The sequence below is a fragment of the Cylas formicarius genome, unplaced genomic scaffold (genome assembly GCF_029955315.1).
Source record: "Cylas formicarius isolate icCylForm1 unplaced genomic scaffold, icCylForm1.1 PGA_scaffold_1__22_contigs__length_36826433, whole genome shotgun sequence".
NCBI lineage: Eukaryota > Metazoa > Arthropoda > Insecta > Coleoptera > Brentidae > Cylas > Cylas formicarius.
This window is the reverse complement of record NW_026844264.1, coordinates 15,457,053-15,471,084: the sequence shown is the minus strand read 5'-3', so window position 1 is coordinate 15,471,084 and position 14,032 is coordinate 15,457,053. Positions and strand designations below refer to the sequence as shown.

The 14,032-nt window shown below is 32.6% G+C and overlaps 1 protein-coding gene across 5 annotated transcripts in view; it reads right to left on the bottom strand.

Annotated features, from left to right (window-relative positions):
- Positions 1-14,032, bottom strand: part of LOC132696489 (probable nuclear hormone receptor HR38) — a 103,982-nt gene that overhangs the window by 8,636 nt on the left and 81,314 nt on the right. For all 5 annotated transcript variants that reach the window (XM_060661334.1, XM_060661335.1, XM_060661337.1 and 2 more), the window contains exon 3: positions 849-1,353. In XM_060661334.1, the coding sequence (XP_060517317.1) occupies positions 849-1,353 (505 nt within the window). The remainder of the gene's footprint in view (positions 1-848; positions 1,354-14,032) is intronic.

Genomic DNA, 14,032 nt, shown 5'->3' with positions numbered 1-14,032 from the left:
GCACGAAAATGATTTATATTAAAAACAACTTCTGGAATTATTAAAAATGAAACATTTTAATAAAGACTAAAAAATCGATTCGATAGCACAACAAAAAGGACATGAAACCTTGAGATTACCCCCGTAACATTGTATATTTAACCCGATTGAGATGATTTAGTCTGAAAGTGCATATAAGAAGAAACAACACTGCACCAAAATTTGGTTTTAGTACCATAAAAGTAATTCGGCAAGAGGTAGCTAAAATATCAGTACCGAGCTGGTCTAACTGTGAAAAACGAGTAATAAAAGATGAAAATATTTATTGAGAAGGATTAGTGACGCAGTTGAACATTGAAATAGGTGACGACAGTGGGTGACTGGGTGATTTTTTTTACTTTATTATTATTATTATTATTATTATATTTAATATTTTGTATATTAATAATAATACTATGTAGAAATATAATGAAATACAACGTAATAAATTGTTACTTTGTACTAATTTTTTTATGTATATGTTTCAAGAATTGCTCAGCGAAAAAGATTGAAATAAAGGCTACAAAATCGTAGGCAAAGTCAATGACAGGGTCGATTGTAAAACCACTATATTTCTGGTCGAAGTATACCACCTAACTTAACCTACTGTCATTTATTGTTTAAAAAAGAATGAATTCAGTATTCGCGTGAGGACGACTGGTCGAAACATTGTAGAAGTAAATAATAAAAACAATTCCATTATCACTCAGTGGGTTTGAGATATAATTTGCAAATGAGTATTTTTTTTATTCATTATACAATTTTTGTTTATCCGCTTCAAGCGTCCAGTAGTTAATTTACATTAGGAACGTTTTGAATTACGAACTCACCTGCCATACGAAGTTTTGGACTTTCGCTGCTGCTCGTCGACTCGGAACGTTGCAATGGTAGGGAAGCTCTTCTTTGTCTTGGACTTAACGACGTACTAACGTGAAGTTCTGCAGGCGTGGTACTCTGGTATGCGGGTAGGGAATAATGCGACTCCTGCGCCAACAATGTCTCGAAACTAGGACTGCAGGTTGGTGGCGGTGGATAGTACGGACTAGCTGCAGTATATTGAAGTTGTTGATAATCGTAGTGATGGGCCGGAGGTACCGGATGATGGTAGGAGACGTTGAAACTGCATTCTTCGTCCATTTTGAATGGCGGCTGCGGTTGCTGGTATCCGCGATAAGTTTCTTGAAAACTCGGTAGGGGGGCAGCGGGGGGCGAAGGCTGCGGGGGGATAGCGACGTCTGCGAAAGGGTCGAGTTCTTCGGGAGACAGGACGGCGCTTGGCTCATCCGAGAAGGGTGCATTCAGTAGCTCAGCGAAGCTGCTAGTTCCAAACTGGGCCTGAAACAATTAAATTAATTTTATTTAGAATAATTCTACGCTGTCGCTTTTAGTTCGACCGGAACATTTTTTGAAAATTATTATTATCGGGAGAGAGAGAAAGTATGTTGAAGTCATTTTGAAGTATGCATGGTATAACACAAATTTTCCGTATATTGTAACTGAATAATCCGGTTAGGTTTCTTTCGACGATCGTCAATGCATGATTACTAATATTTAATGACGTTATTTACAATATTAAATAACTTGTTTAACGGCACTTCCATATTAAATCGAAAACTTTTGTGTATTTGTGTATAAAACCTCTAAATAGTAAGTACTGTGATTTTGTGAATGGGCTGTGGAAAAATGTGTGAAAATTTTCACCTAATATTTTGACAATGTTTTCGAAGTGCCACGCCTGTCTGCTTCTCTATTTTACTTATTTTAATGTGACGCAGTGTAGTCATTTTTCTTGAGAGTTTTTGTTTTAGTTTACGAGAACCAGTACCAAATTACTTCTACTGATTTTTCTTACCATACATCTATATTTTAAGGTATGGGTTAATTATTGACATCATTAAAATGCTTCTAAATTTGAAGCGTAAGGGCGCGGACTCAAAATTTTGGTGTAAAATAAGTTTATTAAAATAAAAAATCTGTATATGCTGGCTAATATTTTGCCAAATCAAATTGAATTGCTGTCTATAGAAAAATTCAAAGTTAAGGTTAAATAAATATTTTTAGTAAAAAGTACATTTTACATTGTAAAAATTATTTTTTGTTAACGAATATAAACATTTATAAATATTATTGTTGTCTGTAGTTGGTAGATGTGTTCTTCAAATTTCTAGTTCTCAAATAAAATTTTCTGAAAATGCAGCTTTTCATTTTGCCAGGTCGCTTATGTGAAGTGATTCGCATTCAGTTAAAAGTGAAAAATTAATAAAGCAAACTTTTCGGACATTCTATATGCGCATTATACTATTTAGTGTTACGTGTATGCATTCAGGAAGAAAATGGGTGGATTAGTCAGGAATGTAGATATTAAATTTTACATATGTTAGGAACACAAAAATTTATGAGGAATCCAAATTCGTAATAAAATGTAGAAATGCAGATGGTACGGTCTTAATTTATTCATTAAAAAATTCAGAAGTATTGGCAAATATTGCAAACAATTATTTAAAAGGAAACTGCAAGGCAATGACAACTGGCTATTAAATAACAAATTCAAAATAAACAATGAAAAAATTAAATACATTTTATTTAAACAAAAAAAGTATATATAACTTTAACATTAAGATAAATTATTTCATTTTGGAAAGAGTTGATAAAATAAAATATTTAGGGCTTATGCTTGACGAGCAGCTAAATTGGTCAGTAGTCATATAAAGAACAAAATAGTTCCCTTAGTTGCAGCGTTATGCGGAAGTAACTATTTTGCAAGATTGCAACATATAAAATTTATAATGCATGTTTCTTGTCGGTTATAAAATATCTTATTGCAGTCTGGGATTCATATAATAAAACAAAAATAATGCAAAATAAAATCCTTAAAACTCTATTTAATTTAGATTACAAAATGTATACCGAAACGCTGTATCATTCACTTCAAATTAATCCGATTGAAATTATACTAAAATTTGAAATAGAAATAGAATTTGATAATACAGAACACCAAAATGATATCAATGAAATACACATAACTTAAGAAATCACACTGACATACGGTTACGGATTGTCAGAACAATTAATGAATTGCAAAATCCAATAATCGCGGCCTCAAATACATACAACCTACTACCTAACATTGTGAAAAATAAGTTAAAAATAAGTAAAAAAAGTAGTTCCGAGCCCGAAAAATCCGGTGACGTCAGGGAAAATTATGCTAATAATACACTAGAAATTCGGTTGGCATCGGTGACGAAATTATTGCATCAAAACTCAAAACAAATGTATGGTCGGCTCGCGGGATACGCGTTATTATTAGTGATCGGTCTCGATCGGGATCGTTTAATGAATTACCTGATGCTATTTACGGCTTCGTAGCCGGTACTTTGCAGATTCCACCGTGCGTTTTATAATACCGGCGAGTGGGTTTAAAAAAGACGACACTTTCTAAAAGAATCCTTTATAATTGTTACCGACCGGATTATGTAACGGACTTAACGCTAACCGTACGCACTAATACGACCACATTCCGCGCATTTCTAACATAAATCGTCCTTATGGTGGGTGTATTAGATCTTAACTCGAAACACCTATCAAAATGTCTCGGATAACCCTTAACCAACATTTGTTGATTTGTGCGACCCCTTTTCAACATTGCATTATTTTTAGAAGAAAGGAAAAGGAGAGCTAACGCTGTAGGAATGGATGGATTCAAAATATCTTTAGGACTATCTCGCTTTGATAAGAAACCGAACGAGGAAATAAGAAGAAGCATGTTCGTAACGGAACTTATTTGGGATGGACATGTGTCTGGGATGGACAACTCCCAAAAAAGCAGTTGAATGGATACCTCCATTTAAAAGAAAACTAGGGAGATCAAATAAAACATAGACCGAAAGCAATGGAAACTGGACATCGGACAACGTCAAACGACATTTTAAAACCGAGAAAATATATATTATTTTCTGCTATTTTTAGTATTTTCTGGCTAGCTAGAATATTATTTAATAATGACTTAGCATGTTTTTTAACATCTACATTTATATGAATTTAGCAGTGTCACGAGACAAGCTACAATTTTTTTTTATGTGGAATATAATACAAATCATTTCATCTCGATTTTGTCTTATTTTTTCTTTCGTTTTTGAGTGTGTTGCCGCTACATGAAATTAACGTCCTCCCGCATTTGATTCTAACAGTACAAAGTTTTTTAAGGCTACCAGTTAGTACAATTTAAATACTATCTAAATACTGTACTAAATTCCATCTAGTTTTTATTGTCCGCATAACACAACTTCGAATTGCTTATGTTAAGATCGACAAAATTGTACAAATTCAAAATGTCACTACTAGAATGAAAATAAGATCCATTGAAAAATGTTTTCAGTTTGTGCTATTAGAAGAAAACTGAAAATTTGATCTGATTGGTGGTTCATAGAAGTACTAAAAATATCAAAAAAGATTTTCATTATTTCGACATTTTCAAATTTTAAAAAAATTACACAAGGGGTTGGTATATTGTTAATTTGCTTTTTTAAATAAAAATTTTAATAAAACTTGTAATAAACTTAAGAACATTGTTTGTGGTGATCAGCCCACTACGTCTAAATTGCATATTAATAATTTTGGGCGTGGGTATTTTAGGTCATAAAGTTTACCTCACTAAAATAATTTTTATTGGGTTGTGTAATACTTATGTCGACTTCTTTTCAGAGTCGATAATGATATTTTATAGAATTTTTTGATATCAATATATATTTTCACGAATTGAACTTATACCGGCAATTACAAATACTCAGTAGAATAATTTTTCACTCAAAATGGAAATACAACTACAATTGCGATCGTTTTTTATACATAAATATATATTAGTTTAAGTCGGAGTGAAATCTGTCGTGGTACCAAAACAAGTACATACCGACATAGTCGGTATAATAAGTATCTTATAAGTGTTATTTATAGCATGATCAACATTAACAATTCTTTACTGTGAATATTTTGCAAGTGCATTGCCTAATTTCCCTTATTTTTCTAAGGCCTGCTATTTAAATTGCTTTAATTTTTATTTAAAAATATACAAAGTAGCATAAAATTATAATAATTATTATAATAATTAAGTATTATAAGTATAATCCAACCAAAAACACTTATTTGACATCAGAAGTGATATAATTTTATATATATTATATTTCCACAATAAGTCAATCAGCTTAAAAATATTTTTTACATTATAACCACTTTTTTATAAAAAGTTTTTCTCACTCGTCGCATATTTTGAACTGATTCCATGGACCTGATATTTCATACAACATTAATTACTTCTGGCCTATCAGCAACTCATAAGTGTGAAATGACATTTTCTGACGATCACTCTTCGCTTTTTATTTTTTCGTTTTCCTCTTTACTTTTTTCAGTTTAAATGTGTTTCATCAATCATTTTCTCTGTTCCTTTTTATTCTTTCTTTGGGTCAAAACAGAGTAAGTGACAACGATGCAAATTTAAAATAACTTAGGGTGTGCTTTGTCATGACAGTCGATGCGGGATTGTAAATATATCGTGAGTTAAAAAAAGAAAACACATACTATTAAATCTATATAGAAAAACAAATGACAAATTGTAGATGCTGATGGCGCGGCTGACTGAAAAGAATGTTCTAAAGCGCTTACCAAAAATGTACGACATAATAATTTTAAATTAGGTATTCAAAGAGTCGTCCGTATATACGCGCCATTATGCGCAAAACCATTTTTGCGGAATCCAATTCCAAAATGGACCACCTCCATCCGACGTCCAAGTACGGTAAGTTACAGCCACCACGTTCGCGGAATAAATACCAAAAGTAACGGTTCGACTCGCCTACCTAACGCGATACCCGGTGGTACCACTCCGAACGCGTATAATAAAGTGATTGTAGTTTAAAAGTAACAAACAAACGGTATGTGCAATTCACCAAGCAATGACTGCTAAGAATCTAGATTTCTCACTTAATGGTTCCATGCCACGCGTTATTAGGGAGAACTGCGAGGGCGTGGCTATTTCTAGCAAAGAGCCGATTGGTCGCTGCCGCGACCCGCGTCGGCGTCGGTTCCGTAACAATGCGTCGGGACGCCCGGCATCCAGTGGATCGCGGTGGGGAGTTTTCGGAAATATGATGGAGCGTCAGGTAGTGTGTACGTATAGTAAGAACTGGTTGCGATGGGTTTTATCTTAGTTCTGGTTTGGTTATTAAAATATCTCATTCATAAAATTAATATTAATATTCAGGAAGAACATAAAATGCAGCTCAAATTCTCCTCCCACTGTAATTATCAAATCAAATTTAAGAATGTTTTACTTATTCAGAAACTTATTTCTAAAGCACCACTATATAAGCAAACAATAATAATTTCATAAAAATATATAATTGCTTGCCTAACAAAAAGACAAACTTCATCGTAATTAAAAAAAAACGATATTGTTATCTCTTAATGAAAATAAAGTAGAGTTTTGTAAATCCTGAATATATGCACAATTTAGCAGTTGATATTTGGGGACGAATAATGTCATTGATATGAACATGAACCTTTATAACTAGTTTATAACAACAACTAAATACTTAGTAATGCCATATAATTTTTAATAAATGTACAGCCACACTGAACTCTCGGCTTTGTTTCCATCAATATTTGTGATTGTAAAAACATATTTTTATTACATAATTAATCTATGCTTCCTACTAATTTACTGTCGATATATTTGTTTGCATGCGTCTCGCAGTAGTAGATCCGTTTACAACCTAATGCAGATACCATTAAAAAGCATTTATAACAATTATAATTATAACACTAATAACTAAAAATTCAAAAAAGGCGATGGTAATCTAAATAATAAATAATAATAGTAAAATTGCAAAAAATACAAATTGTGTCTAATATTAAGATTATTTTAATAAAATTAGAAATCTCACTAACTGTTAGTTAACTGCTCCGAGGAAAATATTTTGTTGATTTATGGTGAATGCTCCGAAGTTGTGTTATTTAGATCTACTTCCATTGGAAAATATACATGATACATCTAAAAATACAACTTTTGTAAATTTTCATTATATTTTTTTAAAAATTGAACACGCTCACGTAAAAATCTTCGGTTACAGTTCCTTTTGCCGCGACAACCTAACACTCTTATCAATTTTGAAAATGATTCAAGTCCAATACCCATTTTTCATGCACAATTTTCTACACAGTTCTTAAATTTCGCTACTATTTCCTGGATATTCGTGGGAGATTTACCACTTTATAATTGATTTCTAAAATCAAAAACATTGTTTCTGCTTCAGGGTGCAAAAAAAAGAGAAAATTCTTTTTTATTATTCATGTTGTCACTTTAAATTGTCAAAGTCTCAAAACTGACAACTGTAAATCAAAACATTTTGAAACCGCTCATCATATGAACTTTATTTGGTGGGTACAATTAAACCACTTAAAGAAAAACAAACGTGAATGTTTATCGTTGGCCCGCACGATAAGAGCGGTTTTGACTACATTGTTTTTACTACATTAAACTATAAATAATTTTCAATTTAATTTCAATTCTTGTTATTTATTTTTAATTATAGCTGGTAGTAGTAAGAAATAATTAAATTTTTGATGTTGTATTCAAGAGTCGATCCATTCGAAAAAATCAGCTTTTTTATATTATTCATTTATAGAGATGAATAGAATTACAGAACCAGTAATATCGTTATAGTTTGCAAAAGAACAGAATAAAAAAAGTTTTGCGTGTCTCACATATAATTAGTAGTTTAAATTACTGATAGACTGTTCATAATCAGTATGCGACTACATTAATTGACGAATTATTATGTCACTTAATATGACGGTACGTATAATTAGCCTTTACAATATTCAATGAATTTCAAATCACGGTAGCGACCCGATTTTTCTGGTTTTATTATCCGGTAAATAAGACGCCCGTTTTTAGATGTTTTCGCAAGATTATTAAGATGTAATAAACTTAATGTAAGCGGTAATAATAGCGTGTTAATAAACATTCGCTGTATCACACGGGAAAATGTGTCAATGACACTATGACTTTTAATAAAATTTCTTAATTCAATCCGGTCCTGGTATAATTATATTAACTAGAGAGTTAGTTCAATACTTTTTGGGGATTTACTATTTAAGCCGTTTATTTGTAGTATATGCGTATATTTTAAAATACTCACTGCTTATTGTTTTGAAAACTGAGAACAAGTTTCAAATCTTGACCATTTAATTAAATTTTCTGTTATGCAAGTTCTATTCAATGCACTCGAATACTGCATAGGCAAAATTTGTCGCTGAAATAGATGATCTTAAAACAGATAATATGGCAGTTCACATACACTGATTATTTTTCTGATGAATACTTTGTAAAAATTAATGTATGGAATATAAGCTAAAATGGACTAACTATATTATATATGTGCTACACATAGTGCTACAAATTACCTTATTGTGACATTTTTCAGGTAAGTTTCAACCTTTTTAAAAAGTTCTTACGAAAGTTGGTTCTGAAAAGGAAGGGAGAAATGAGAAACAGGAAAAGAAGGAAAGAGAAACGAAAATTGAAGACGATCTATAGAATAATAATTGTAAAAAAATGTAAACTAATTGTGTTTTTGTGCTGTCTTCTAATGTAGTGATGGTAAGGGATGGTTTTAACCCCCTCAATGCTGTAAACCTAATTCTATTGCAATATTTTCTGCCACATGCTGCTAGAAATTTGCCTTTAGAAATTATTATAAAAACAAAAGCATCGCGCAATTTTCGAAGTTATCCGTTTTGCACGTGCAGGCAAACGTTGCAACTTGCAATTTCTTCGAAGAGTGACTCTATAACAGTGATGTAATTTACGGGCATTTACGGCGAAATTTCGATCTCGCAACCACAACGCAAGAACCGCGATCGGAAGTGTGTATTTCAAACAAAGTAAAACGTCCATTAAATTTTACGACCGTGCGGGAACACTGTGCTCGTATGTTACAGGTAGTGTTTATAACGCAAACAAACAAATGTATAGTCGCAACCGGTAATAATTGTTATTGGTCGGCGTATGTCTTTATCTCTGTATCCGTCATTCCGTTCGTATGATGGAAAAGTTGGACCGTTTCGCAGTTTTTACAGGAGGGATCATATTTATGACCTGATTGTATATGCAAAATATATATATTTAACATTTATTTACACAATTTTCAAAATTCTTAGCCTTGAAAGTTTTACAAAGCTTTACCATCAAGCTTCTGAGATACGCTGAAAATTCGACGAAAATTCCTGGCAGGGTAAATCTAATAATTTGGAATTTTGATTAGTGTTATAAACCAGGAACCTGACAGAATTAAATTCAAATTGCATGTGAAAAGAGGGGGTCAATCAGCAAGCACAGCCGTGGCTTTAAAGCGGCAATCTATTTACCACATGATGTAGACACATATCCTTCGGAATAAATACTAAATTTTGTCAGGAGAAGAAATTCATCAAGCTAATGCATTATGCATACGAAAACGATCATATAAACTGCAGCCTCTCTCTATTGCATTAAGCAAATTTATACGAAAAATTCACTTTATCTAAATATAAACTGAGCAAGGAGCTAGCACATGACATAAATAGCTACGTCGGCATCGAAAAAAGCTATTAAGGTACGAACTTCCCACATATAGTATACTATGTTAATAATATAGCTAAATTGCTTTTTTTAGGTATTATTTCTAGTGCGTGTTATTTTCCACTGTTTCGATCTGTAATTCAACTGTGCAAACTTTGCCAAATGTTTGCCAAATCATTTTTTATTAATTTTGTCAATTAATTTTTAAAATTTTGAATTTTAATATGATTTACAATATTGTACAGTTTTAAATTATTTTTTGACTCTGAAGTATTAACTCGGTAGACAGGATGCAAATGCCAACTACCAAATTGCAAGAAATTTGGGAGACAAAATTACCAGCTACTTTTCGCAGAATCTGTATGGCGCAAAACGTTTGTTTTCATAAACTTACAGGCTTCAAAATCAAAAATGTAAATAGAGTCCAAATCACGAAGCAACTGCTCATTTTCTACAGGAGGAAATTGATTCCGATGGAGCTTTTGGTCCGTTCTTCAGAAAAAGCTAACAAGCTAATCAAGTTCTCCTCGGCAAAATACTCACTGCTCCCTCGCAAGTCTAGTGATTGCCACATTAAAATTTCGTCTCCCAATATTATGATGAATATACTAGTTGACTATTTGTTAGAAAAAACTGTAGGAATAGAAATTTAACTAGGAAAATAAAAAACTAGAAGTCAATAAATAATTTGTTTAAAAAAACTGTATTAGAGATTTGTCCAGGAAATAGTTTTAGAGAATAAAAAAATTAATGTAAATAATATAATTGGGTTTTATTTAGCACTTCAAGCACTTAATATCTCAATTTTTCTTGCTTTTCGTTTTGGGATTATGGATTATCCTTGTACACCCACAAGTTATTATTATGAATTATTATATGCATAAAGCCATTAAATTAAAGCGTCCGAAAACAAAAAAAAATCGTTTATTGTGTCAAAATTCAAAATTTCCAAAAAAAATGTTTTTGTTTGTCCGTTCTCCGTTCTCCGTTTCTCCGTGCTCTGTTCTAGAATTTTTCGACAATAACTTCCGAACACGCTACACGCTTCAAATTTTTTTTACAGTCCACGGGGTGCATAAGATGTGTAAAAATGGCTGCAGTCAAGCTTCGGCGTGCATCTTTTGTTTTTTCCGATTTTCGACTGTTTTTTGGACTTTGCTATGAAACACGATAAGTGTCCGAAAATTGAAGCTATCGACTTCAAATTTGGCAGGCGAATAGTGCTTCGTCCCCTAACGGAACCTATCGAAATTCTGTGTGTGTGTGGGGGGGAGGGGGGTTGGGAGCTCGGGAAGTATTTAAAAAAAAATAAAAATCGTGTTTGGAAGGGTCTAACAAAAAATCATTTCTCGAAAACCGTCTATGCAACCGAAAAAAATCTTGAACGAGAAGATTTGGCTCCGAAAAATGCATTCTTGATAAGACTATACAGAATATACAATAGTGACAATTTGCTATAACTAAAAGATACAGAATAGATGGCTAAAACTTTTGTTATATAAGAAATCTGCTAAGTGTCCTAAATTTGCAGATATTGACCTCAAATTTAGCAGAGAAGTAAAAATCCATGTCCACATTTAACTGAATTTGGGTGCAATCAAATTTCACCAAATATTTGTTAATTAAATAAAAAAAAATTTTTTTGGGTTATTTTGACTTACAGAAAAACATGCTTTTCTCCATAACCATTCACCGGATTGTCAAAATTATTTAACCAGCAGATACCGAAGATCCAGTGCTATAACATTTATTTCAGGCATTTTTTCGATTATATGCAGGGTTTTCAAATTATAAACAAAAATCTAAAAGAGCCAGAAAATTGTTCTTTTCGAGAGTAAATTATTAACCGCGAATTAAAAATCGTAAAAAATATGGCCAATCAAGAGCTACAATTTTTGTATTTACGGTTTTCGTAAATACACGCTGCTCTACATATTTGAAAAAATCCATATAAAAGTCACTATAGCTCGCGTTCGGTCAAGACGCGATGACGTCGTTAATTATTACGGCGCACTGCATGGTTTCAGAAAATACTTAATTTCTCGAAAACCATTTACTATTTTGGAAAAATTCTTGGACCAGGAAACGTAGAAAATCAAGGACTATAACCTCCATTTCAATTTTTAAGTTATGTACAGGGTGTGTCGATTATGGGTAAAAATATCTGAAAATTGCCGTTTTCGTTTATAAATTATTAGCCGTTAATGAAAAAACTATAGAACTTGTAAAAACAGTGTCGTAAATTGTGAGGAGAGAGAGTTTAAGGTTTCGTCTATCATACGGGGTGTGCGAGATACTTGAAATAATATTATTGGAAATTGTTATTACTTATCATTATTACAATTTTTTATATTTATCAAAGTTTGTCGCGACTTTGAAATTCGGCGATACGTGAAAGGTGCTTTATATAGGGTGTATGCACAATATAATTATATCGATTTTGCGAAAGTTCCATAGTGGTCCGCAGGAGCACGATAGAAAAACAATGCGTCCCTCTAGGACAAGAAAACGCGAAGCGTCATCTTTTTGAAATAGAAAGCTGCTTCACGCTAATTCGCGACGAACTTGCCCCACCCAACTACGATTTTTCGAAAGCAATCTTTTTATGGCGTCCCTAAACTAATTATACAAAACCAGGCAGATTGTTAACTTCAGTGAAACTGTCTCATATGGTTGAAAAGTAAATCTAAATTCGCGGAAATCAATTTCGTTACACGACATGGTCCAGTCGGATGTATAGTAATATATTGTCCTCCTATGTACCTACGAGAAATTGACTCGCGACATTGATAAATATTTCTGAGTAATGGAAAGACGTGATGGATCATTAGTTACAGCAAAAATAGGAAAAGATTATTATCTAATTATAAAGTTGTGTCGGCAGCCAGGAAACACATCAAACTTTCTCTCACGAGACGTAGAAAAATTTTATTGAAAATTTCGTTGCTGCGATTGTGCAATGATGACTGGCGGTTTAATTAAAACTTAAAATTAAACGTGTGTGTTTGAACATATGCGACAACAATGGCGGTTTATACAAGATTTTGGTACCTAGGCAGTTATGAAACAACACATCTGTTTTTTAATTATTGTTTTTAAGGTTTACACACTTATTCGCGTTTTATTGGCGTCGTTTCTTTTTAAGCAATGGTTGGAATAGACATAGATAGATATACCTGGTGATTCCAATAGTAGTAGTTTTGTAGATTATGTCTCACAGTTCTGACGTTGCTTCGCAAAAGTGTACCCGCAAAGTAATAGTCGTAGACAAAGTGTAGTTGCATTTGGTTTTCATGTTAGTTTCATATTTGCGTTCCGAATACAACAACAATCCTAATACATAATAGCTTCTGATGTAAAAATGTTCTTCTTTAAGCTTACCTAACACACTTTAAAACAATTCTAGAAATATATTCTTCCAACTTCCTGAAAAATCAGCTTTACAATTACAAGCAACCCGTTTTACTTACATCGATTAATAATTTTGCAAGTTTGAAGGCACAATATAAAAATGTCCTTTGAATAAACAGCTTCTGTAGTAGGACTAATTAAAATTACATGTGAATTACATAATGAATTTCAACGTAACAGATTTCTGTTGTTCAAAGGTGCAAGGTTAAAAGGTATGAATTAGTAGTTTCTTACCGCCATGTTTGTTTATTGCCAGCAGGGCCAGATTCAGAAAAATAAGAAGACTATAAAATGGAAATCGGAATCAGTATTTAGGAGCAGAGATGAATGACAAATCCAAAATTTTGTAAAATCCTCCAATCGATGTAAACCTGGCAATGTCCGTTCGAAATCTTTTAATATTCGCAAATAACGTGCCTATATATATTACGCGGTTCATAAGAGGACATATGTTTCGCATGAGAGTAACTAAATAAAATACTCATAAATAATGACGATTTACCATAATTTTTTAAACTGCTTCATACTTTATGAACAATATTTATTTTTCCTCATTCATACTCGATAAACCAGTAAATTTGTTAGATTTATTTATTACTCTTTTTAATTTTTCTACTGAATGAGGATTCATAGAAAACTCAAATGGTCACCTACCTAGTCAAAGAAGCGGCGATGCGTGTTTCAATTAGACCATTCCTTACCAATTACAAATGGAAAAGCGAGAGAAAAAAAACGGTTACAGTCGAAGCCTTTTGCGTTGCTCTCGTCTCGGTCTATCCGATCGTGTTTTTATTTCCAATCGCCGCCGACTTGTCAATAATGGGCGTCGCGAATAGCCTTATTGATAGCATGAGTTATTACTGACAAGGGCAATTAATTTTTCATTAGACTGCGGGTTTATGATCCGATAGATAATAGGACAGATTAAATAATGTTCGGATAATGGATACGTGGCCAATGCGAGTGCAATGCGATGCATAAGTTTGGTTT